General features: G+C 42.8%; 1 protein-coding gene across 2 annotated transcripts in view; it reads right to left on the bottom strand.

Annotated features, from left to right (window-relative positions):
- The window catches only part of LOC134225229 (hyaluronidase Tab y 2.0101-like), a 167,183-nt gene that overhangs the window by 46,087 nt on the left and 95,048 nt on the right, over window positions 1-26,048 (bottom strand). For both annotated transcript variants that reach the window (XM_062705122.1, XM_062705121.1), the window contains one exon: window positions 17,237-17,424. In XM_062705122.1, the coding sequence (XP_062561106.1) occupies window positions 17,237-17,424 (188 nt within the window). The remainder of the gene's footprint in view (window positions 1-17,236; window positions 17,425-26,048) is intronic.

The following is a 26,048-nucleotide window of genomic DNA, read 5'->3' as shown; positions in this document are numbered from 1 at the left end:
CCCGGGGCACCTGGAACCTACCACAGAGTGGTCAGGGCAACTGATCGTCCTGAATATGCTTCCTGAAGCATCTCCATGAAAAACCTTGAACTTTGATACTCATTTTGATATAGTTTCGAACATTTTGCAAATTGGCCACTTCCCCAGGATACCTGGAACCTACTACAGAGTGGTCATGACAGCTGCTGGTTCGAAAATGCATTTAAAGGTATCACCTCGAAAAATCTTGAAGTGTGGTACCCATATTGATAGGGTTCTGAACGTTTTTCAAATTGGCCACTTCCCCCGGGGCACCTGGAACCTACTACAGAGTGGCCAGGGAAACTGATCGTCCTGAATATGCTTTCTGAAGCATCTCCATAAAAAATCTTGAAGTTTGATTCCCATATTGATAGGGTTCTGAACGTTTTTCAAATTGGCCACTTCCCCCGGGGCACCTGGAACCTACTACAGAGTAGTCAGGGCAACTAATCGTCCTGAAAATGCTTCCTGAAGCATCTCCATGAAAAATCTTGAAGTTTGATACCCATATTGATAGGGTTCTGAACGTTTTTCAAATTGGCCACTTCCCCCGGGGCACCACCTACTACAGAGTGGTCAGGGCAACTGATCGTCCTGAATATGCTTCCTGAAGCATCTCCATGAAAAATCTTGAAGTTTGATACCCATATTGATAGGGTTCTGAATGTTTTTCAAATTGGCCACTTCCCCCGGGGCACCTGGAACCTACTACAGAGTGGTCAGGGCAACTGATCGTCCTGAATATGCTTCCTGAAGCATCTCCATGAAAAATCTTGAAGTTTGATACCCATATTGATAGGGTTCTGAACGTTTTTCAAATTGGCCACTTCCCCCGGGGCACCTGGAACCTACCACAGAGTGGTCAGGGCAACTGATCGTCCTGTATATGCTTCCTGAAGCATCTCCATGAAAAATCTTGAAGTTTGATACTCATATTGATAGGGTTCTGAATGTTTTTCAAATTGGCCACTTCCCCCGGGGCACCTGGAACCTACTACAGAATGGTGAGGGCAACTGATCGTCCTGCATATGCTTCCTGAAGCATCTCCATAAAAAATCTTGAAGTTTGATACCAATATTGATATGGTACCGGATAATATATACGTGATTGGAAGGATATACATAATTGACCATAGTATCCGGAACCAGGTTTACTGAAATGGCCATATCTCGGATGTTTTTCAACGGATCTTAGCGCAACAGCCCGCATTCAATTTTCAATAAGATCTAGTTTCTAGGAAAATAGTGTTTATCGATGTAACTTCAAACCACACAAAAATACGAACGGCAGAAAAATGTTTTTTTGACATGGCCTCCGAAAATCCGGAACATCTCCGGTGTCCGGTGGCCAGTATTCGTGACCGCACATGTTCCTAAATCTTGACTAAATTTGCCGTCGAATGCTTCCGGTTTTGTCCAATTTCATCAATTTTTCAAAAAGTTATAAGGATTTGAATTTGGGCCAAATTGTGCCTATCTCAATCATTTTGCCTAACCCCTGTATGTAGAACGAATGGTTGACTATTACTATACTAAGTATAGTAAAAGACCGGAAGTAATAATTGGGCCAGCCACCACCAACAAATGGCCGAACTGGTTATTTGACCCAAAAGTTGTTTGTCCCAACAGATCGATTGGCCGATATGGTCATTTGAATGGAAGGGTCATTTGGTCGAAAATGTCATTTGCGGAACGGGTAAGGTAATATGGCCAAAAATGTCAACCCGTTCAGCCAAATCAAATTTTCGGTCAAATGGTCCATTCTACAACCGTTTCAGCAAAGTAAACTATTCATCTAAACGACTTTTTCGGTCAAATCATCAGGTCGGCTGTCCGTTCATTTCAGTCAAATGACATATTCAGCCGAACAACTTTCAACCTGCCTCTTCCCAGTAAAAAAATGATACCAACGAGATTTTTTTTGGAATTTCCATAGGAGATTCTTCAGAGTTTCCACAAGAAGCTGTTCGATATTTGCATGCACAATTTTCATGTGAAATTCTTCGGAAATTCCTCTGGAAATTTTCCGGAATGATCACTTAATTTCTTTAGAATTTTTTTTTCATTTTCTCACGAAAAATTACTCCAATATTTTCGTAGTTTTGAAGGAAGTTCTATGGAAATCAACGGGAAATTATATGGGATTTATACTCGATTTTTTTCCGTGGATGCTGTCTGCTGAGGCAGATCCATCAGTGCTGTTGTTAGACAAATTTAGAATATGATTCGAAAACGAGTCTTTTGATGTCTTGTGGAGTGTGTCTTTATTTTTATAGCACTTTATGTGAGGGGAAGAAAAACTGTCAGAGAAATTTTTTTTTTTTAATTGTTTTTTTTTTGTTAAAATTATTTCTAGCATGATTTTTGAAAACGTCGTGTGTCTAAATGAGATATTCTTTTTCTTTACGCTCTCTTTTGCTAATATCTAGGCTAGAATTTAATTTGATGCAATATTTCACATCAGCACGCTAGACAAAGTTTTTTTTTCTACAGATCTGTGCTGAAAAATCCGATATAAATGTTAGTAGTGCTTTGTAATAATCGAAACAGAAAGTCAACAGAAGGAGCCTCTATTTGGACATACAACGTTTAAATAAATCACGTCCTTAAAATCAATTTTTTCGTTTTACTTTGTTTCTAGACAATTTTAAACATTTAAAAAAAGCGTAACAACAAAAGTTCATTTTCTTCAGTTCATTGTCTATGTATAAAGCTATGAATGTAGAAGAGGAATCGAAAGGAATAAATTCTGGCTGTTACGCCCTTTTCAAAATTTGGTCTAGATTTGATAAAATTTCGAAATTTATTCAATGTTCTACAAAGTTTTAGGCGCTTGGGAAAAAAATCATAGAAATGAGCCAATTATCATTTTTTCATTTAAAGATTCATATCAGTTTGCTCTAAGTTTGGACTGCAAAATGGTGGGTTGACATCAAGGAAGGAGCGCCCAACAGAGCTCTGGTCCCCACAAGTTCCTATCTCACGCTTCCATGGGTCGTCCGATGACAAAAGACCGCCAGCTAAGGGTTGTGTACTTAGCTGGTAGTGCAGCCTGGGCATTGTTGTCCTTCTGACATCAGCTAGAGTGAGAAGGTACGCCTCGAGCGTCTGTTCACCAGGAGGTGTGGCTCAAACAGCGTCTGCCTGGTACCCAGCGGCTGATCAACGAAATGCTGTATCGCGTCAGCTATACCTAAGGTGGCAGCCCCACCAGCGCGATGTAGGTAACGCGACCCCGGTAAGGTAGCTTACTGAAGCCTCTCAAATACCACAAAAAATGGAGATAGAAGAAAAAGAGAACGTTTTTTTGGCAATCGACCCGGCAACGAAATAAGGACTATGATTGGAAAATCGGTTCCTGGAATGTCAGGACTAGGACCCTAAATGAACCTGGACGAGTGAGCCTTCTGGCTCGTGAACTGCAGAAGGTTGGAGTGAACGTGGCTGCTATTCAAGAAGTCCGATGGTCCAGATCCGGAGAACGTGAATACCGAGCCGTGGACCCCACGACCAACACTGCCGAGTGCCCAAAGCATGACGTGAAAATTGTTATCGGAGACGCTAACGCCCAATGACAACGGCCTACGGCTAGTAAATTTCGCTGCTACCAGAGGGATGGCCATCAGTAGCACCTACTTTGCACGAAAGAATATCCGAAAGCAAACCTGGAGACACCCAAATGGTGAAACTTGCAACCAGATAGACCATGTTCTGGTGGATGGGCGCCATTTCTCGGATGTTATTTTACTTACTTACTTATGGATCCTGTACACCTCCGGTGGTGCAAAGGGCCGACTTGAAAGATCTCCATCCTGAGCGATGCCCGGCTATCGCTTTAACCTGTTGCCAGGTTAGATTTCGGTCGACTTCTTTTATTTCTTTATTGAGGCTTCGCCGCCATGAGCCTCTGGGTCTGCCTCTGCTGCGATGTCCCGCTGGGTTCCAGTCTAATGCTTGCTTACAGATTTCGTTTCCGCCCCTACGTAGAGTGTGGCCGACCCAGCCCCACTTCCGATCCCGAATTTCTGTTGCTATCGGCCTCTGGTGACAACGACGATGGAGCTCGTTGTTTGAGATCCAGTTGTGAGGCCACCAGGCCCGAATTATATACCGCAGGCATCTGTTAATGAACACCTGCAGCCGTTGAGTGTTCTCCACTGATACACACCATGTTTCGCTAGCGTATAACAGCACAGATTTCACGTTAGAGTTGAAAATTCGTATTTTGGTGCGTTCACTTATCTGCCTGTTTTTCCAGATATTTCTTAAACTCGCAAAGGCAGCCCTTGCTTTCTTGATCCGTGCGCCTATGTCGATCTTGGTACCGCCGTCTGACGCCATTTGGCTACCAAGATATTGGAAGCTTTCAACATTCTCCACTGGTTGCCCGGCTACTGTGAAACTGGAAGGAGTCACCGTGTTTACATCCAACGATTTGGTTTTGTTGACGTTGATGACTAAACCTGCCGAGGAGGAGCGATCGGCAAGGTCGTTGAGCTTACTCTGCATATCAGAGCGCCGTTGCGCGAGTAGTGCAACGTCATCCGCCAATTCGAAGTCGTTTAGGTGCTCCATGGTTATAGGCTGCCATAACAGCCCGCGGTTTGGTTCACGGTCAATCGCATCTACCAGAATCTCATCGATTACGATGAGGAACAGTAACGGTGATAGAATACATCCTTGCCTCACACCAGCTACGACCCGGATAGGGTCGGACAGGACCCCATTGTGCAGCACTCTACACGAAAAGGCCTCGTACTGTGCTTCGGTGAGGCCGATGATTTTCTCAGGAACCCCCTTGCGTCTCAGGGCGCCCCACATATTCTCGTGATTGAGACGGTCGAAAGCTTTTTCGTAGTCAATGAATACCAAGTAAAGGGACTCTTGGAATTCGTTGACCTGCTCCAAAATGATGCGGAGCGTGACAATATGGTCCACACAGGATCTTCCGGCACGGAATCCGGCTTGCTGCCGCCGGAGAGTCGCATCGATCTTCTCCTGAATCCGGGCTAGGATAATTTTGCACAGAACTTTGAGAACGGTACACAGCAACATAATGCCTCGCCAGTTATCGCATACAGTCAGGTCACCCTTTTGGGCACCTTCACTAAGATACCTTGCATCCAGTCGACCGGGAAAGTTGCGGTGTCCCAGATATTACGAAATAAACGATGCAGTAGTTGAGCGGATGTCATGGGGTCAGCTTTGAGCATCTCGGCTGATATGCGGTCGACCCCTGGGGCTTTATTCGATTTCATGCTTTGGATGGCTGTTTGAATCTCTAGCAGTGATGGAGCTTCGGTATTGACACGTGTTATACGTCGGATCCTAGGCAGATCATGCCGAGGTGGTGATGGCCTGGTTGGCACTTGAAAAAGTTGTTCGAAGTGCTCGAACCAGCGTTTCAGCTGGTCAGTTGGGTCGGTCAATAACTGATCATTCGCGTCTTTCACAGGCATCGTTGCATTCATCTTCGCCCCGCTTAAGCGTCGTGAGATATCGTAGAGGAGGCGAATGTCCCCGGTTGCGGCGGCTCTCTCTCCTTCGTCGGCCAGAGAGTCTGCCCACGCTCGCTTGTCCCGTAGACAAAAGCGTTTTACTTCCTTCTCAAGAGCCGTGTATCGTTGACGGGCTAAGACTTTGGCTCCTCTGGTTTTCGATCGCTCTATCGCGGCTTTGGCTTCTCTTCGCTCCTCTATCTTCCTCCAGGTCTCATCGGTGATCCATTGTTTTCTCTGGGTGCGTAGTTCACCCAGATTGTTCTCGCTGGTGGCGATGAAGGCATTCTTGATGGCGGTCCATTGGTCTTCCACGCTGCCACCTTCCGGAATATCTGCAGCACGCGTCTTCAGTTCTTCAACGAAGGTGATGATGAGGTGATGATCAGACGAGATATCGGCACTACGGATGTTATCGATGTGCGGATATTGAAAGGTCCGAGCATTGACTCCGATCACTACCTCGTTGTCAGTAAAATTCGATCACGATTGTCAACTGTATTGAACGAAAAATCAGAGCGAACGATGCGTTACAATATCCAGCGATTGTCGGTGGAAGTAGTATCGGCAGAGTACCGCCAGAAATTCGACGAACGGATAAGTGCAATCAACGTTAGCGGCAACATCAACGATCTATGGGAGTCGATCTATGAAGCGTTGAGCACAACAGCACGAGAAGTGGTAGGCTCTGCACGGAGGCGACCCAGGACGGGTTGAATCGATGTGGAGTGTCAGAGAGTGACAGACGAGAAGAACGTTGCCGTTGAGATCGGTACGAGGAAGCAAGAGCAGCCGAAAAACGAACCCACCGCAGAAAGAAGAAAGAATATGAAGAACAAGTGATTAGCGAGGCGCATGCAAAAATGGAGCAGAACGATATGCGGAGGTTCTATGAGTCTGTCAATGGCGTGCGGAGAAAGACAGCGCCATCTCCCGTCATGTGCAACGACGAACAAGGGAATTTGTTGACAGATAAAACCGAAGTGGCTGCCAGGTGGAAGCAGCACTTCGATACTTTGTGGAATAGTGGAAGTGGCGGTGCATCGGTGAACAGAATAAATATTAGCGACGATGGATAAGCTGTGGAGTCGCCTACACTAGATGACGGTGAAAAAGCTGGTAAAGAGCTGAAAAATAATAAGGCTACGGGGAAGGACCAGCTCCCGGCTGAACTTCTCAAACATGGCAGTGAGCATCTTTATGAAGTTCAGCACCATATTATGTCGAAAATACGGGAAGACGAGGAAATGCCTGCTAGCTGGTTGGACGGCCTCATTTGCCCTCTCTTTAAGAAAGGGGACAGGAATAACCCTCTTTAATTCGGCGTACAAAATTATGTTCCGTATTTTGTTCAACAGATTGAGGCCGCTTGAAGAGTCCTTCGTCGGCGAATATCAGGCAGGTTTTCATGAGGACCGATCAACGACAGATCAGATGTTTACCCTGAGACAAATCCTTGATAAATTCCGGGAGTACAACTTGCAGACACATCATCTGTTTATTAATTTCAAGGCGGCGTACGATTAAGTGAAACGAAATGAATTATGGCAAATTATGCTTGAACATGGTTTTCCGGCGAAACTGATACGGGTGATTCGTATAACGTTGGACGGATCGAAATCAAGTGTAATGGTTGCGGATGAAATATTGACGTCATTTGTTACCTTAGACGGATTAAAGCAGGGTGATGCACTCTCGAATCTACTGTTGAATATGGCGCTCGAGGGAGCGATTAGGAGAGCTGGTGTGCAAAGAAGCGGTACTATCCCAGACAACCACACATCGCATAAGAATGTACGATTAAAATCGTTTAGCGATCCAAATTTCATCAAAATCGCATTGTGGTGCGAATCTCATCAGTTTATTTATAAACTTTCCCGCACAGTAGGCTATTTTGCGAGTTTATTCCAGCTTAATATGTTGACATCGCATATTCCGGCAAACAAACTCAAATGAAATCGGATTAGCTGTCAAACAGAGTTTGTTATCACAAACTACATCGCAATGTATAACGAACAAACTCGCATAAAAATCGTGCATATCGCATACACTGCCGTGCAATGTCGGATAAGAAATATACATATATCGCCTCCACTTTTGTACGTAAAAAGCGTTTTCGCGACTGGATGCGATGAAATTTGTGTGCATAGGCATCGCATAACAGAAAAACAATTCTATTATGCATGCATTCTGGTTATCTGGGTATTATCACAAGATCGCATATGCTCCTGGGATTTGCGGACGATATCGATATTATCGGGATTGATCGCCGTGCCGTGGAAGAGGCTTTTGTGCCTTTTAAGAGGAAGACAGCGAGGATTGGACTCACGATCAATACCAGCAAAACGAAGTGTTTGAGCGTAAGGCGCTGCGGACAATACTCGGTGGTTAACAGGAGAACGGTTTCTGGCAGCGTCGCATGAATCACGAGTTGTACCAGCTGTATAAAAGGCTGGATATTATTAAGCTCTGGCGAGGCCGAGTGTCCGAACCGGTGTAGATACTGTCTGAAGCAACCATGGCCTGTAAGGGCCTGGGTCAGGTGGAAAGTGATTTCCCCATGGCGCCTCTTGACCCACGTACCTATCTCCTGTTACTATGTGTCCATCTACCCTTAGTGGAACTGTCCCACGCACGCTGGCATTTGACCATTGATGCCAACCGGACAGTCCTACGGATGCCTCTCGTGCCGCGCATTTCGAAGCACTCTATGTCTTCACCGACAACGATGTCAATAGGCATCATACCGGCGATGACGCAAAGTGCATCCTGCGACGCGGTACGGTACGCGCTCGTAACTTTTAGGTACATGAGCCTATACGTACTTTCTTACTTCGTTCTGTAGCAGTTAATACGCAGGGCCGTGCCCCAAGCTGGCCCACATACCTCAGTATGGACAGAGCGACACTAGTCAGAAGCTTGCGCTTGCTGGCATAAACCGCAGAGCTATTGGACATCATCCGGGACAATGCCACTATAGCTTTGGAAGCACGCTTGCAGGCGTAATTGACGTGGCTACCAAAGGTGAGCTTATCGTCGATCATTACCCCCAAGAGTTTGGTGGAGTGTTCAGAGGTGACCGCGCAGTCGCCAATTGTTGCCACCTCAGTCTTGTGGTGAGTCAGTTCAAACTTCCTGGAACCGCAATTGCAATCTAGTGGGCTGCAGTCAACTCCACCTCTTCAATCGTTTCGCCGAAGACCTCCAGCGTAATATCGTCAGCGAAGCCGACGATTACACGCCCACCGGGAACTTCAACCTCAAGGCACCATGGTACATGACGTTCCATAACACCGGATGTGTGTGCGCAAACTAATTTCACTAACTTTTTAGGCACTTACTTTTAGCTGATTTGCTCGCAACAAGTTTCATTCGACGCAAAATCTTGTCCCATTGTTTCGTATTGAAAATTGGACAGATTGGACTATGGGTTTCGAAGTTTTGACGAAAAACCTTTTTTTTAATACCAAAAGTGCGTAGAAATTACTTGAAAGAAACGAGAAAGGCACCGTTAGGTGGATTAATCTGGGTTTTTTGTATTGATTCATTTGACATTTGGTGGTTTTAATGATGTAATAGTAGTAAATAATTGAACAACGAACGATAGCCGTGGGTAAGATGTGCGGCTACAAAGCAAGACCATCCCAAGTAACATTTCAAGTTTTATTCCGCTCTAGGAGTGGTTTTCAAGATCGAATCACAAGAACTGACAATAAAACCCATTACTACAGGATTAACGTAACGCCTACTAGCTATTCGCATCGTTTTTTTGGTGATCCTCTTCTCGGTTATTTTTTCCCAAGTATTCCCCGTTCATTCGGTTAGACTGTGCCGGGTAAACCCTGAAACACTGCTTATAAACGGAACACAACTGAAGGCTAAGCTGTTTCTATGCAAACCGGAGTGCAATTGTGATTCCAAAATTGTCTTCATCTCAGTGGCGTTATATCTCCGCACTCACAAACGTGATCCAGCCACTCAGTCGATTAGTACTAAATCCCCCGGTTTGTTTCGCTCTGTGCATTCACCCACCCCCATGAAACGGCTGTCATCCACGAACAACTCGCCTGAAGCCAAAAACATGGTGCTCCAACATGGTGCTGGATGTAAACATTGCCGGTTAAGCATTAAACACACGAAGTCAGAACAGTCGGATGCGCAAGCGGCGTAAGCGGCATGTGTTGCATTGTTAAATTATATTCAACGAGATGTATTGCATTGTTGCGTGATTTTCGACGTTATTAATTGGTGCTTTGATGTTGTATGAAGATGAAGAAGCAGAAAGATGATATTTAAAAAAATTCGCACGGGAAAACATACGAGGATATTTTTGTAACTCTTCTCTGAAATTCTAGAGGCATTTTAATTAAAAACGGTAAACAGTGGTGTGGTTGGACTTTTCTTATACTGTGTATTAAGTATGATATCACAGAATAAAAATTGAAATTGTGCAGTAGAAAACAAATCTAACCCCGTACTGCTTACCGTTTTTAATTAAATTGCTTCTAGAATTTTAAAGAAGAGTTTCAAAAAAAATTTCGTATGTTTTCCCGTTCGAATATTTTTGATTATCATCTTTCTGCTTCTTCTTCTTCATGCAATATCAAAGCGCCATTCGCCAATGCTCTCGCGGCGGTATGAACGGAGCTTAAAATAGGAAAAGCAACACTAGCGCCACCCAATCGGTAGACGGCTTCAAGAACTACATCTCATTTCAGGGGGGTGTATTCACCCGCCCGAAGCGGTGCTGTTGTTTTCGATTAGAGCAGCAGGTCCTGGTGCGTTCGGCAGTCTAAAAAGCCGAAACATTTCAGTCGACGCGCGTGACTCTGTTTTGAAAACCGCTTGGTGGAGGTCCATTCAGTGCGCATCCACCACATGCTTCATTCGCGGTGGTGCTGAAAGTTGGATAGAGTAGTTGGTAGTGTGTCTTGGTACGATCGGTGGTATCGAAAGCCGAAGTTTTCAATCGACGTGCATGCTCTGTTTCAACAACGGCTTAAGTGAAGGCAAAGCGAAACGATAGAGGAGGATTTTTAGGAACACGCTGTATGAGCTTGGGCACGAGGTGTTTGCCGTTTTAAACTGCCCTCACGACATCACTTTAATTTCGTTGTCGTAGGGAAATAGTTTTTGGGTTGATTTATCTGTGGGGTAGAAGATAATTGGTAATCATGGAGACATGTAAGGCGTGCGCTAGGAATTTTGCGCGGTCTGATAGGAGTGTTTTGTGCAGTGGGTCGTGCGGAACAGTTTTTCATCCTGGGTGCATTGGGTTGAATGTTACAAATTTCAATGCATGGGCAGCTAATGTTGGTTTACTCTGGTTTTGTGAAACCTGCCGAATAAATTTCCATCCGAGCGTTATGGACCGAGAAGCTGTTATCTTGAAAACGATGAGGGATCTTCTGCTGCGTGTTGACTCGATGGATCTGCGGGTTGGTAAATTTGGCGAAAATCTGAAAACGCTGAATGGGCTAATGTCAATCTCCACAACGGTTCGACGTGACTCAAACTTTTCCACGAGACTTCAACAGTTCGCTATGTCGGGTCCGGCAATGCACGATCCAACTGAGTTTCACAACAGCATCGATCGTTTCAACCTCGATCAGTCGCTTCGTTCTAGCGCTGCGAACAACACAATTGCAGATATGGGAGAGTTAGCTATATCTCTGGATAATGATGATAACAACAACCGTGACCGTGAATTAAATGTACCACCGGTTCTTACCGAAATCATGTTGCCTGTCGCGTCTACCTCGGGTACGAATGCTGAAGCCACCACAAAGACGAATACTGCCACTACTGCCACCGCTTCCTCCAACGCTACCTCCTCCATCGCCACTTCCTCCATCAATGCCGTCGCTGCGTCATCGCTCCATCCACCGCTCCATCCACCGCTCCACCCACCGCTGCTACCACCTACGCCACTGTCACCTCGAGAGCCAATGCTGTTGCTGCTGTCTCGAATCGTATTTCAAATAGTGCCTCTCCAAGCAACCACTCACAAGACATAAATCTCACCCGCTCTATTCGACCATCATCAAATTAAGATTGCCGCCTGAAGGTGGTAAACAGACTGCGACCCCCAGTGCGTCAAACATCAAACGAAGAAACGATGAAGGCGTTCTATGTCTCACCTTTTCACGTCGAACAAACTGAAGACGATATCATCGAGTATCTGCGAGAAACCATCAACATCGACCAGTCTACGCTAAATTGTGTTAAACTAGTGCCGCGTAATAAGGACATTAATGAATTATCATTTGTATCGTTCAAACTTTCTGTTTCTGAAGATCTTGTCGCTGTAATTAACGATCCTATTTATTGGCCAGAAGGTGTAGAAATTCGCGAGTTTCAGCCAAAAAACGTGAACGTACCAAGCCTGCTAGTACCGAAATGATTAGCGTAAGTAACTCTAATATCAATGCACAAACTGATTCAAACAAGGATGTTATCGATCATGTAGTAACATTGCGTTCGATCATTTAGTAGTTTAGAATTTCAGGAGCTGAATTTTAAAATGTGTTGTATGGTGGACTTCTAGGGCGAAGGTTTTTCTACAACTCTGCCAAATGGTTCGTTGTTAGGATTCCATTAGTAACGGAGTAATAGCTATAGTTTCAGTAGCTTAGACTAAATTATAACAAAATTCATTTAGTTTAAGCTACTGCAACTAGCGTTATAACTCCGTTATTAGTTGAATTCTAATAACAAGCAATTAGGCAGAGTTGTAGAAAAACCTTCGCACTAGAAGTCCACCGTACAACACATTTTGAAATTCAGCATCTGGAATGAGATATTGATAAACTACTAAATGATCGAACACAAATTACTAAATGATCGATAACATCCTTGGATATCAATGCACTAACTGATTCCAATACTTCTTCAGCTCCTTTGCGATTTGATGGGTCTATATACGATTCGAAACTGAAGCTACATTTCCTAGATTTTGAGAAAATGTAAACTATTCTAGAGAAACGGTCCAATAACTTTATTAAAATAGCTCTCCACAACGCAAGGGGTTTAACTAGCAACATTGAAAACTATCGTTCTTTGGTTGTTAATTCAAAATAAGATGTTCCATCTGTTGTAGAAACCTGGCTCAAACCTTCAAATACGAGCATATCAGTTGAACTTGAGGGATACAAAATTATTAGATCTGATCGCGATAATAAGAACAAATCAAGAAGGGGTGGAGTCGCCTTTAATGTGAGAAAAAATCTCAAATTCTCTGTTATCACTAAATCTGGAAAAGAAAGCGAAATTGAATACTTGTTTATCAAATTAAAACAGGCCAACTTAGTCTGTGGAGTCGTCTATAAACCCCCAGACGTGGCACTTGCTAAACTAGATACAGTTTTCTGCATTGTTTCTGAAATTTTTTCTACAGAACCCAATATTTTGGTTACAGCCGATTTCAATATCAATTTGATGATGGAGAACTCTAACAAGACATTAAAACTAATTGATCATTTAAGCGCATTATCCTTTAAACTTATTCCAACTCATCCAACTTGTTATAGGCCCGGTTCTGCATCCACCAATGATTTATTCACAAGTAACTGCACAGAGAACATGAAGAACGTTTATCAGTCATCAGTGGGAGGAATTAGCGATCATGACTTTATTTGCATTGATTACAAATTCAAGCTTCCTAAACCTGGTGCTAATGTACACTGGACACGTGAATATCACAAAATTAATCAATTGACTTTTCTATCTGATTTACGTAGCGTAAATTTTGATGGTGTGTTCAATTGTGTGGGGAATAATGGAAAACTAAAATGTTTCAATGATGTATTCTTCACCATTCTTGATAAGCATGCTCCGCTCAAGAAAAAAACGATTAAAGATCCAAGTACTCCTTGGATCAATACTCACATTCATCGATTGATTAAAAATCGGTCCGAGGCTTATGAATGTTGGAAACGCGATAGAGGGAATCAGCGTAAATGGAAAAATTTCACTTGTCTTAGTAATTTAACAAACCAATAAGTAAATCGTACAAAACGTCAATATTTTACCTCACAGTTAAGTGCTGATCTTCCTGTTAAGCAACTTTGGAAGAACATTAAACGATTAGGCTTTTTTTTTCTTTGTCTGTCATATATAGAGCTCGGACCTAGTTGATCCATCTCGCTATCGATTAGGCTTAAAACAAACACTTGTATGAGTGGAGGGGATGTAAGCGCTGATACTCTGAACTCATTCTTTGTTGCTCATTACACTCCACTTTCATTCAATCAAATTGACGACGTTGAAACACACCCGAATTTCTCATTTAGGTGTGTTACAAATGACGAAATACTTAGTGAGTTTGTTAAATCTTCTTGTGATGCTGTTGGCAATGATTCAATTCCTCTACAAGTTTTAAAAATGTCTTTAAGTGTTACTCTCTCATACATTCGGGATATCTTTAATTGTTGTATCACTTCCTCAGATTTCCCACTTGATTGGAAAATCGCAAAAGTAATTCCAATAGGTAAGATTGACCACCCAGTTACTGAAAGAGACTATCGTCCGATTAGTATTCTTTGTGCCCTCTCAAAAATATTCGAATCACTACTCTCTCAGCAACTGAATGACTACTTGACACACAATGATCTGTTATGCCCATTCCAGTCTGGATATAGGAAATCATGCAGCACCGTAACCGCGCTTATTAAAATAGAAAACGACATAGAGAAGCGTTAGACAAGAAGATGGTCACTTTACTGGTCTTTCTAGATTTTAGTAAAGCATTCGATTCTATTGATCATAGACAATTGTGTAGCAAGTTAAAATATAACTTCTATTTAGATCAATTCTCCATAAAATTAATTCAGTCATATTTGTCCGACCGATTGCAATACGTTCAACAACCAACAATATGAACTAATTCCTGTTCTAAGCGGGGTGCCTCAAGGTTCAATTCTCGGACCGGTACTTTTCTCAATGTACATTAATGATCTTCCATTGAATCTGTCACATTGTCGATTCCACCTGTATGCAGACGACTGTCAATTATACATATCTGGGGTCCCTGGCACAATATCAGAAATGGTAAATCGAATGAACTCTGACATTCAGAGTATATTGCTATGGTGCGAGCAAAACGGCCAGATTCTTAACGGAGGAAAAACCCAAACGATTATTTTTCACACAAAACGTGCCGTTTTGTCGAATGTACCATCAGTTAGAGTGGGAAACGATATAATTGAATATTCTAATGTTGTCAAAAATCTTGGTTTAATGATGGATACTAACTTGAACTGGTCACCTCAGGTTAATGCCGTGTGCAGTAAAATTTATAATGCCTTACACTCGCTTGTATTATTGAGACGGTGTACTCCCCAACATATTCGGATTCAACTGGTCAGTCCTCTTTTAGTTCCATTGTTTGATTATGATGATATTTTGTTTGGCCTTGTTACTAAGAAAAACACGAAAAACTAAACCAAGTATTCAACGCTGTTACACGATATGCTTTTAATCTGAAAAAGTTTGATCATGTATCCAATTATAGAAAGGCTCTTCTTGGAACTGATTTTACAAATCATTTAAATTTCAGAACCTGTATCCAAACATTCAAAATTATTAACAACCCTCCAATTTATCTTCGAGATTTTTTTTTAGATATACTCGTTCTTCGCGAGGTTCGTTACTTATCGTTCCTAGATGTTTCACAAACAGTTTAAGAGATTCCTTCCGCCTACGAGCTATAAGAATTTGGAACGATTTACCTAGAAATCATAGGTGCGAAAGAAGTTTTTCTTCATTTAAGCGGAATCTAAATATTTTATTCAGTATGTAGTTATTGGTATTAGACGTTGCATAGTACCATAAGCATTGTGAATCAACGTGTGATTATTTATGTTGCTATATGGTAATTGTTAATAAATAAATAAATAAATAAAATAAAGGATTATCATTACCTTCTGATGACCACTATAAGAGTAAGATATGTCCTAATGGCCCTCTCTAGATTACCACTATAAACCTCTTATAAGAGTATATGAAAATCCGTTTCAAGCCGCCCGCAAAAAAGGAAATTTGGCTGCGGCAGCTGTCAAAAATGTTGCTTTGAAAAAAGAGAAACAAATTCTTGCAAACAAATAATAACAAACTAAAGTGTTGATGAAAATCATGATGAGGATGACTACAAAGTAATTCTTTTTCAAGTTTTTTTTTCCAATGTACTTTTATGGAAATGAAGTGCGCGCTCGATTTCATCGTGAAAGCTAGTGCAAAAATGAGATTAAGCACTACGCGCCCGCAAAATAATATAGTTTTGGGCAATGAATTTAAAATTATTATAACATCATATTACACCCAAATATGTTTGTTTTTTATATCTTTTACCAAAAACTTGTCTTTTGCGGCGAAAACACCGTCTAATCATAAATTTCAGTGATAAATTTCACTGACTTGAAGACGGTTCTCCGTTTCCAATATGGCCATTATAGATTTCGATCAGAAAAATGTTGGTCTCATTAAACACCGTTATAAACCCTTTGCAATGTAAATATTCTTATTGAGGTTATTCATTTGACCACATTACGACCCAAAATTATGGCTTTGATCAAGCTTTGAAAATTGGACTTATTATGCTCTTCGTTACAACCGTAGAACTGCTAACAAGACCAGTGGGCATTTGACGTTGGAAGCTTTTCGAGCAGATTTATTAGAGGTTTATTGATAGCAATAAGATCGCCAATAAATCTGAGCAACTAGCCGTGGTGACTGCTGTCATAAATCCGCTATAAGAATTAAATAAATCTAACAAGCATGAAAATTGTTACTTAGGGCATGCTTTGGTGGCTGGGTTCGGTTTTTTAGGAAATTTTCGGATTGGGAATTTCGTTGACTTTCCTGGGCATAAAAGTAGGTTACATTACGTTAGCCTCATGATATACGAATGGAAAACTGGTTACTTGGCTACGAAACCTCGCAGTTAACAGCTGTGGAAATGCTTCAGGTTTTTATACAATTGATCCCGTGATGAATATCAATTTCACAACATGTTTTTCTACTCCCATTTTCAAAAGCTCATATCTGACGTAACCATTTTCGTACAGTGCTGAAATTTAAGTCGATTATTCAGCATAAGTAAACAAATGATTCGCCATTGTTCTACTCCATATGCGTTTTATGGTTCTCTCAACTCGTGCCCTAGAAAAATTACAGCAAGAAGCACGTGGTGGCTGCGAGGTGACAATGTCCCATTGGGGGATGTAATGCCTTAAAGATTCAACCTAATGATAAGTTCTGGAGAGTAAATTTCACCAGCCACGATTTTGGCCGCGAAGTCAGCTGCGATCTCTTCCTTTTCATTTGAAGAGTGTCGATAAAACAAACATTTGATATAATCATGATTTGATACATCCAGTATTCCACCACGCGTGGAAAAAATGGTGATAATAGAGGTTCAACTTTACTGGTATTGCATTCACAAATTGGAACATTGTCTCCTCTGTGTTTAAAATTAATTGATCCCTTTCACAGATATTATATATACGAGTTGAAGGTAGTTTCTTATGTCAAACCAACATTTTCTAGGTGGTTCCGAATTCAACATCATATCATTGACTAGCTTTGCAGCCACGTATTTTAAATTAAAAAATGCCTCTTGAAAAAAATATAAACTACTATCCCAGACATAGAGTACACTCCGATTGTAGTAGGTGCATGTGCTGATGCACCTACCACACCAGAAATGCATAGTTTATTACCGGTCATTCTCTCGCTGCACGTCGGCGGAGCAATCCTCCCGTTGGCCGTTGCCCGAGGAACCGCCGTTCATGTTGAAGCAGTACGGAAAGGCATAATAGCCCCAGGCTGCCCGGGGCCGCATCTGTTTGGCTAGCAGCAACGTCCGAGCCATAAACTCCCGGCCTGTTGATTCAAATCGTCTGGTAGCCTGAACGGAAGAGATGATATGTGGATGAGAAAAAATGAATAAGGATAAGCTAGAAAACGTTGATGGTGGTGAAAAGCTCATGTATGGATCCGTGTGGGAATCTTTTAGGGAGAAAATATAGCTGAAATACATATTTGAAACTAATTAGAAACTATGAAATTGTGAATGGTTGGTATTGTGTCATTCGAGTAATGTGTTTACCGTGGATTCAAATTTCAAAACATATCGCCGCTCTGCAATGCATATTCTTCACAAACCGCATCGTTCTACAAACAACAGACTTGGTCTGGAATAAGTGCTAATAGCCTGCGCCAGTATAACTCTTGGCTACACTAAAGCTGATTTCCTGCCGGCACTCTGCAAACAGGATCTACCCTTACCCAGAGAGCAAACCAAAAAACCGGAGCAGTTTACCGTTTCTGCAGTTTTCAACCGAGCCCGGTTGCGGCAAATATGGGCACGTACGAAATTCGTTTGTCTGCTTGAAACCACAATAAAACCGACAGCCACGCCAAAAGTAAATTAGGAACTTCCTGCTGAGAAGGCAATAAAGGGAAAATTAGTGATGCTCGCTTAGAGAGAAGCATAAGTGCTGGGTATTGCTTGATTCTCTGCAGCAACAGTGCAAGACAGTGGTTCTTAATCGATTTGTTTTTGCTTACACGATGCCTTGTTGTTTGTGAAACTTTGTGTTCAAACAATAAGCAAGTTGCATAACTCTTCTCTTTGTTTCGAACTTCCACAGGAAGTTCGCCCAAGGGACTAATCACAAATTTCGTAACTCAAAAATTAACCATTTTAGGCCCCCTCCCTCCGCTGTAACACTTTTCATATGGTTGATCTTTTTTTGTATGAATAGTAACGCCTCTCTGAACCTCTCCTTTCCCTTCAAGCGTTACGTAATTTGTAATAGTAATTAACAGTCTCCAAGTCAAAATATTATTTTATATTGATGTTGTGACCACACACGGACCATTGTGGTCACCAAGTGGGCTGCAGGAAGATCCGGAACATGCATAAAAATGGTCAATTCTTCATTCTTCATCGTAGAGCGTCCAGATTTTTTAGAACCATTTGTTGGCGAACCCTGATTATGGAATAGAACCACACAAGAACCATTATAGCCACCCATGGAAGATCCGGAACATTCGCAAAAATGGTTGATTCGTAAATTTAATTTTATTGGCCCCAAAGGGGAAAACGTAATGCGGCAACGGCAATCAGTTTGTCGACGGTTTGTACTAACAAATTACACATCTTTGTCTCTGTTGTAAAACGCAATGCATGCGGATTTGCCGGACAGGTTTCATTTGACGTTACTAGAGACGATTTAATTTAGTTTCAATAACAAATGCTTCAAATATATCAGAACAGTAGGGATAATGTTAGTTGATGTCATGAATCATCCAGAAATTCCTCCAGAAGCTCCGTAGTGTTGTACATAATTGAATAAATTAAGAAGAAACAAATCCGAAACATCCTTCCAGAAGGTCCTCCAGAAGGTCCTCCAGAATTTCTTTCGATAGTTTCTCCAGAAATTCCTCCGGAAGCTATCCGTTATGTCGTACTTAATTCCGATAAAAAACACAAATAAGAGTCCTCCGGAAGTTTCTCCAGATTCCGTCGGAAGTTGCTCCAGGAATTCTTTCGGAAGTTCCTCCGGAAGTTGCTTTGAAAATTCCTTCAGATGTTCTTCCCAGCAGGTTCCTCAAGGAGTTCATCCAGAATTTCCTTCTTAATTCCTCCGGAAGTTCCTCCTGAAATTCTTTCGTAAGTGCCCCAATTTTTGTCGGATATTCCTCCAGAATTTCATTCGGAAGTTTCTCCTGTAATTCTTCCGGTTGTTCCTCCAGGAATTCCTTCAGGAGTTCCTCCAGGATTTCCTCCGGAAGCTCCTCCAGGAATTCTTCCGGAAGTTCTTTCACGAATTTCTCCGGAAGTTTCCCCAGGAATTCCTCCGGAAGTTCCTCCAGAACTTTCTCCAGGAACTCCAGGAAGTGTCTCCAGGAATTCCTCCGGAAGTTCCTCCAGGAATTCCTCCGGAAGTTCCTCCAGGAATTCCTCCGGAAGTTCCTCCAGGAATTCCTCCGGAAGGTCCTCCATGAATTCCCCCGGAAGTTCCTCCATGAATTCCTCCGGAAGTTCCTCCAGGAATTCCTCCGGAAATTCCTCTAGGAATTCCTCCGGAAGTTCCTCCAGGAATTCCTCCGGAAGTTCCTCCAGGAATTCCTCCGGAAGTTCCTCCAGGAATTCCTCCGGAAGTTCCTCCAGGGATTCCTCTTGAAGTTCACCCAGTAATTTCTCCGAAAGTTCTTCCAGGAATTCCTCCGGAAGTTCTTCCAGAAATTCCTCTGAAGTTACCCCAGGAGTTCCTCCGGAAGATCCCCCAGGTATTTCTCCGGAAGTTCCCCCAGGTATTCCTCCGAAAATAGCCCCAGGAATTTCTCCGGAAGTTCCCCCAGGAATTCTTCCAGAAGTTCTCCCAGGAATTCCTCCGGAAGTTCCCCTCGGAATTCCTCCGGAAGTTCCCCCAGGAATTCCTCCGGAAGTTCCCCCAGGAATTCCTCCGGAAGTTCCCCCAGGAATTCCTCCGGAAGATCCCCCAGGAATTCCTCCGGAAGTTCCCCAGGAATTCCTCCGGAAGTTCCCCCAGGAATTCCTCCGGAAGTTGCCCCAGGAATTCCTCCGGAAGTTCCCCAAGGAATTCCTCCGGAAGTTCCCCCAGCAATTCCTCCAGGAATTCCTCCGGAAGTTCCTCCAGGAGTTTCTCCGTAGGTTCCTCCAGGAATTACTCTGGAAGTTCATCCAGGAATTCCTCTGGAAGTTCCTCCAGGAATTCTTCCGGATGTTCCTCCAGGATTTCCTTCGAAAGTTCCTCCAGGAATCCCTCCAGGAATTCATCCGGAAGTTCCTCCAGGAATTCCACCAGGTATTCCTTCGGAAGTTCCTCCAGGAATTCCTCCAGGAATTCCTCCGGAAGTTCCTCCAGGAATTCCTCCGGAAGTTCCTCCAGGAATTCCTCCGGAAGTTCCTCCAGGAATTCCTCCGGAAGTTCCTCCAGGAATTCCTCCAGAAGTTCCTCCAGGAATTCCTCCGGAAGTTCCTCCAGGAATTCCTCCGGAAGTTCCTCCAGGAATTCCTCCGGAAGTTCCTCCAGAAATTCCTCCGGAAGTTCCTCTGGAAGTTCCTCCAGGAATTCCTCGGGAAGTTCCTACAGGAATTCCTCGGGAAGTTCCCCAGAATTCCTCCGGAAGTTCCCCAGGAATTCCTCCGAAGTTCCCCAGGAATTCCTCCGGAAGTTCCCCAGGAATTCCTCCGGAAGTTCCCCAGGAATTCCTCCGGAAGTTCCTCCAGGAATTCCTCCGGAAGTTCCTCCAGGAATTCCTCCGGAAGTTCCTCCAGGAATTCCTCCGGAAGTTCCTCCAGGAATTCCTCCGGAAGCTCTTCCAGGAATTCCCCCGGAAGTTCCTCCAGGAATTCTTCCGGAAGTTCCTCCAGGAATTCTTCCGGAAGTTCCTCCAGGAATTCTTCCGGAAGTTCCTCCAGGAATTCTTCCGGAAGTTCCTCCAGGAATTCCTCCGGAAGTTCCTCCAGGAATTCCTCCGGAAGTTTCTCCAGGAATTCCTCCGAAAGTTCCTCCAGGAATTCCTCCGGAAGTTCCTCCAGGAATTCCACCGGAAGGTCCTCCAGGAATTCCTCCGGAAGGTCCTCCGGGAATTCCTCCGGAAGGTCTTCCAAGATTTCCTCCGGAAGTTCTTCATAAAATTTCTCCGGAATTTCCTCCAGAAATTTCGAATTCCGTGCGTTTCAATACACGGTCAAGTTGAATCCAATACTGATTGCAAGAGGCTTGGAAGCCTCATTCTAAGCAGCAAGTAAGCTTTAACCCGAGAGTCTTTGAAGCCTCCTCTCAAGAGGCTCGGAAGCCCCCTTTAAAGAGGTTGGGAAATCTCCTATCAAGTGGCTCAGAAGCCACCTCTCAAAAAACGCGGAAGCTTTTTTTGAAGAGCCTCGGAAGCCTCCTTTCAAGAGGCTCAGAAGCCTCCTTTCAAGAGGCTCAGAAGCCTCCTTTCAAATAACTTCCCAGTCAACATTTTTATGCTTATTTCTATTGATATAGGTCATCATATACACATAAGATATTATGTATATAATGCACCGAATCGCTATATACCTACTAAAGTGGAGGCCATATACGTGCTAAATAAGGACTTTCTCGAGTTTTCATGATCATTTATACGACTTAGTGAATATTTGAAAAAAATAAATGGTAACAACCCTGTCTCGAACATTTGACCTCTGGAACTGAAGGCTGGTGCTCTACCCATGCGCTACTCAACAACTTTTGAAAAGCAGCAACATTTTGACAATCATAATCTAGATGGAGATTTATTATTGACAAGAGCTTCAGTGAACGATATGAACTACATTGATACGATTCGGATGCCTTGTTGTTGTACGTACAAATGTGGCTTGAATTGTATATGATAACAACTTATGATTATCCTGATAATGTTCGTACATAACAACGATTGCGTATCATTCCAAACGATTCAACCCACGTATAAACGATTCTGAAATGTCAACATCAGTAATGTCTTTCATCGTGTTTACTTTCGAACTGTGTTGCAGCTCAGATACATTTTAGTTGTTCGATGAATTGTTAGTGAAGATATTGAGCGATAATAGTTGGCAGCAAAAAATTACACCGACAATAACCGGAATTTTGGCAGATCGGATGGAGTGAAGTAAGTAATTTTGAAATTAATTTAATCGGTAAGGGTCAGTGGTTAGTGCTCAACACGCAGAAGGTGGAAGCTATATACGTACAACGCACATCGGTATATGATTTGCATGACAATATGTGTATACATAAACGATATTTCCGATTTTATCCGATAAAACTGATATTGTTTATATAGGTTTATGACTTTCATAAACGCAATCGTAAATATTGCATACGCAAGTATCATATACAATATTATTCATATTTTAGCCATCTTTATAAGCTGTCATATACGAATGTGAAAGAAAATAGCAATATATGCGATACAATTTATCATTTCATATACGATATGTGGTTTACTGGGTTGAATGCCTCGATTCAAGATTCAAGTGGCTCGGAAGCCTCCTTTCAAGAGGCTCTAAAGCCTTCTTTCAAAAGGCTTGAAATCCTTCATTCAAAAGGCTCGGAAGCGTTCTTTCAAGAGGCTCGGAAGCCTCCTTCCAAGGGGCTTGAAGCTTCCTGTCAAGAGGCTTGGAAGCCTCCATTCAAGATAATCGGAAGTTTCCTTTCAAGAGGCTTGGAAGACTTTTTTCAAGAGGTTTGGAAGTCTTCTTTCAAGAGGCTCGAAAGCCTCCTTTCAAGAAACTCGACAGCCTCTCTTTTAGAGTCTCATTTCAAGAAGATTGGTAACCTATTTTCAAGAAGCTTGAAAGCCTCTTTTTAAGAGGCTCGGAAGACTTCTTTCAAGAGGCTTGGCAGCTTCTTTTCAAGAGGCTCGGGAACATCTTATCAAGAAGCTTAGATGCCTCCTTTTAAGAGGCTTGGCAGACTTCTTTCAAGAGGCTTGGAAGTCTTCTTCAAGAGGCTTGGAAGCCTCCTTTCAAAAGGATTTGTAGACTCCTTTCAAAAGTTTCGGAAGCCTCCTTTCAAGAGATCCGGAGCCTCATTTTTAGAGTCTCAAGTCAAGAGTGAGAAGCCTCCTTTCAAGAGACAAGAGTCGGAAGTCTCTATTTAAGAGACACGGAAACCCCCCTTTCAAGTGGCTCTGAACCTTCTTTTGAAAGGCTTGCAAGCCTTCTTTCAATAGGCTTGAAAGCCTCCTTTCAAGAGCCACAGGGGCATCTTTGCAAAATGCTCAGGAGCCTTTTTCTAAGAGCCACGGAAACCTCCTTTCAAAAGACTCGGAAGCTTCCAAAAGTCCTCAAAATAAGTATAAACCTTATTTGAATTGGGAAGCTTTACTTCGTGTTGACCCTCTGCGGCCTAGTCGTGGAGGCAAAGCAGGACTGGATGTCTCTGCTGGCAGCCAGTAGAGATGCAGTATGCAGGATTCGCCTTCTTACTGAGGTGAGAGAGTTGTCGATGAGTCAAGCGGCGTTGGTTGTTGGCAGTTGGTGAGAGCTACACCGATGTCCTGAAGGCCATGACCAGACTCTGACCTGGGTGAGGATGTAAACTGCATCCGTAGAACGCAGAAGGGTGAAATGGTCCTTGTCCTGAAGGGGGATGCTGCACGGAAGAGGCCCGTGTTTGGCTGAAGAAGTGTTGGATGATTGTTTGGGTGAAAGCCATATGTCATGTGGAGGTAGTTTAGTGCCGAGGCCTAGACGAATTAAACAAAGCTGGGGACCTGGTAGCCTGGCGGCGATGATATCCAGGATACTGCGGTTCGTTTAGGGAAGGGATACACGAGAATGTAGGTTGCCTCATTTCAAATACTTCTGTTGGAGCTAAGAAGGTGCTGGTTAAGGTCAAGCTGAAGGTGTGATGGTCAGCATGCTATTTCAAGTGCTTCGAATAAGAACACAAGACGTACGAATGTAAAGGGAAATTCCATAAAGTACGTCACGCAAAAAATGGCAATTTTCAACACCCCCCCCCCCATTTGTCACGCTTTTTGTATTATTTCTCTATTTTTTTTGTAAGGGCCATCACGATTTATGAAGAACCCCACCCCCAAAGCGTGACGTATTTTGTGGATGGCCCCAAAGGTCCCGATCGGAGTGAGCTATGCCGGGAGTGTGGATCAAGTCACAAAGCTCACATCTGCCAGGCCACACCGATGGGCTTGATCTGCACTCCTGGTGTAGACATCAAACATCCATTCAGTGTGTCGGGCCTTCGGTCGGACTCGGGCATGCAAGTAGTTCAGTGAAACCTCAACTACTGCGAAGCAGAACAAGCGCTGCTACAACAGTCGGCCCATGAGAGTAAAACTGGTGTTGCTTTGCTGTCCGACCCGTGCACTATTGGGAAAGTGGTGGCCAAAAATCGAAAAATTGACTTGCTTTGAATGACGTGTCTTGTATACCATTTGATAGATGGAGGGTTGAGGGTACACGGGTAATTAAAATTGGCAAAAATTGGGTGATTATTGGTTGGCGGTTTTGGTTGATGTTATTTAGAAAGAATGTAAATATTTTAAGAGACGAGCTAGTCTCGGGCTTAAAGTCTCTTGAATAAAGATTAAAAATAAAGATTTCAATCGGGTCCGTCAATACTAAACTTAAATAATTAAAATTCAACAACACATTTTGCAGTGTATAATTGATTTCGGATTTATCAATAACCTTTCATAAGCTTATTTATATTAGACTTGTGCTGCCCTCTGAATGTCACTTACTCTATGACGAAATATTTCGGTATGAATGTTCTAAGCAAACTTTAGAAAACCTGATCAGTCACCTGATTAAAAGCGACTGCGGTGAAATTTGTCAATTGCGCAGTAGTTAATTTCCACTGACCTTCAATTAGCCGAATTAGGGAGCGGGACCATTTGGGCAGCACCCCCTATTCCCGTCCGTAACGTTAATAACTCGACCGCGTTCCAACCAATTGGTTTAATATTCTGTACATCACTAGATATCGACAGAAACTAACCATGTACAGAGAAACAAGTAATTCGGTTGTAATGCCTCGAGTAATGAACATTGTGGACGGGAATAGGGGGTGCTGCCCAAATGGTTCTCTACCCTATTTGAAAATGGAAATTGAAAGAAAATTTTAAAAAATCTCTCACTCTTAAGAACTGACCAATGGTAAAAGAGGTATAGAGCCCGTTGTACACCATTGGGTAGTAATTGCGTCAAAATTTTAGGTTCGAGTCATTTCGAATCGCGTTCGTACTTTCTTTATGGTGGAGTTCGTGCTAGTGAAAACACTATATTTTCCAAGTGAAAGTTTATTCTTCAACGCCATTTTGAAAAAGTATCGTGATTTGATTTAACTAAATTCGAAGTAAGTTTCCGAGATTTTTATTAACTTTAGCATAAATAATGATGAATACCTTTTTAATAGCTGAATTTGAAAAGTTCGTAAGAAAATAATTTGAAATAAAGTGATCGGAAATTGGAAGGACATATTAGTCAGGTAAGCTTCAGTGTGTTTTCGGTGGACAAAAGTGAAGTAAACATTATTATACGTTGTTTAGGCAAAGTCAGGCCCAACAACGTGGGCGGTTTATCCGGGTTGGTCCGGTTTTTCCGATAATCCGAGCGTGAATTGGCGCTGAGTCGTCATCATACGAGCCACGCGGTGGCGATTTGGACCAGTCTATTCTCCGACGGACAAATTCTAATTGTGGGTGGCATTTTCCACACTCGTTGGTCCAATTGGAATCCGTTCAACGGTGGTGGTCATACTTATTCACCACGGGACTCGTTCCGTCAAGCTCCATATAAATATTTGAAACGCGATACAGAAAGCGAGGACGCACCCAATGTAGCTCATATTTTGCACAGTAAACAAAACGATTCAGGAAAACCTTGTTCTCACTTGATTGGATGAAGTTTGCATTTTTTTTATACAACTGCGCGCCGCTCTATTGAATATACATCCTCATAAACGAGCCGCAAATCTCCCTTTTTGATATGTTTGAGAAACACTGAAAAACTCAAAC

Source organism: Armigeres subalbatus, chromosome 3 (genome assembly GCF_024139115.2).
Source record: "Armigeres subalbatus isolate Guangzhou_Male chromosome 3, GZ_Asu_2, whole genome shotgun sequence".
NCBI classification, from domain to species: domain Eukaryota; kingdom Metazoa; phylum Arthropoda; class Insecta; order Diptera; family Culicidae; genus Armigeres; species Armigeres subalbatus.
The sequence above is the reverse complement of the archived record's forward strand: the minus strand, read 5'-3'. Positions and strand labels throughout refer to the sequence as shown.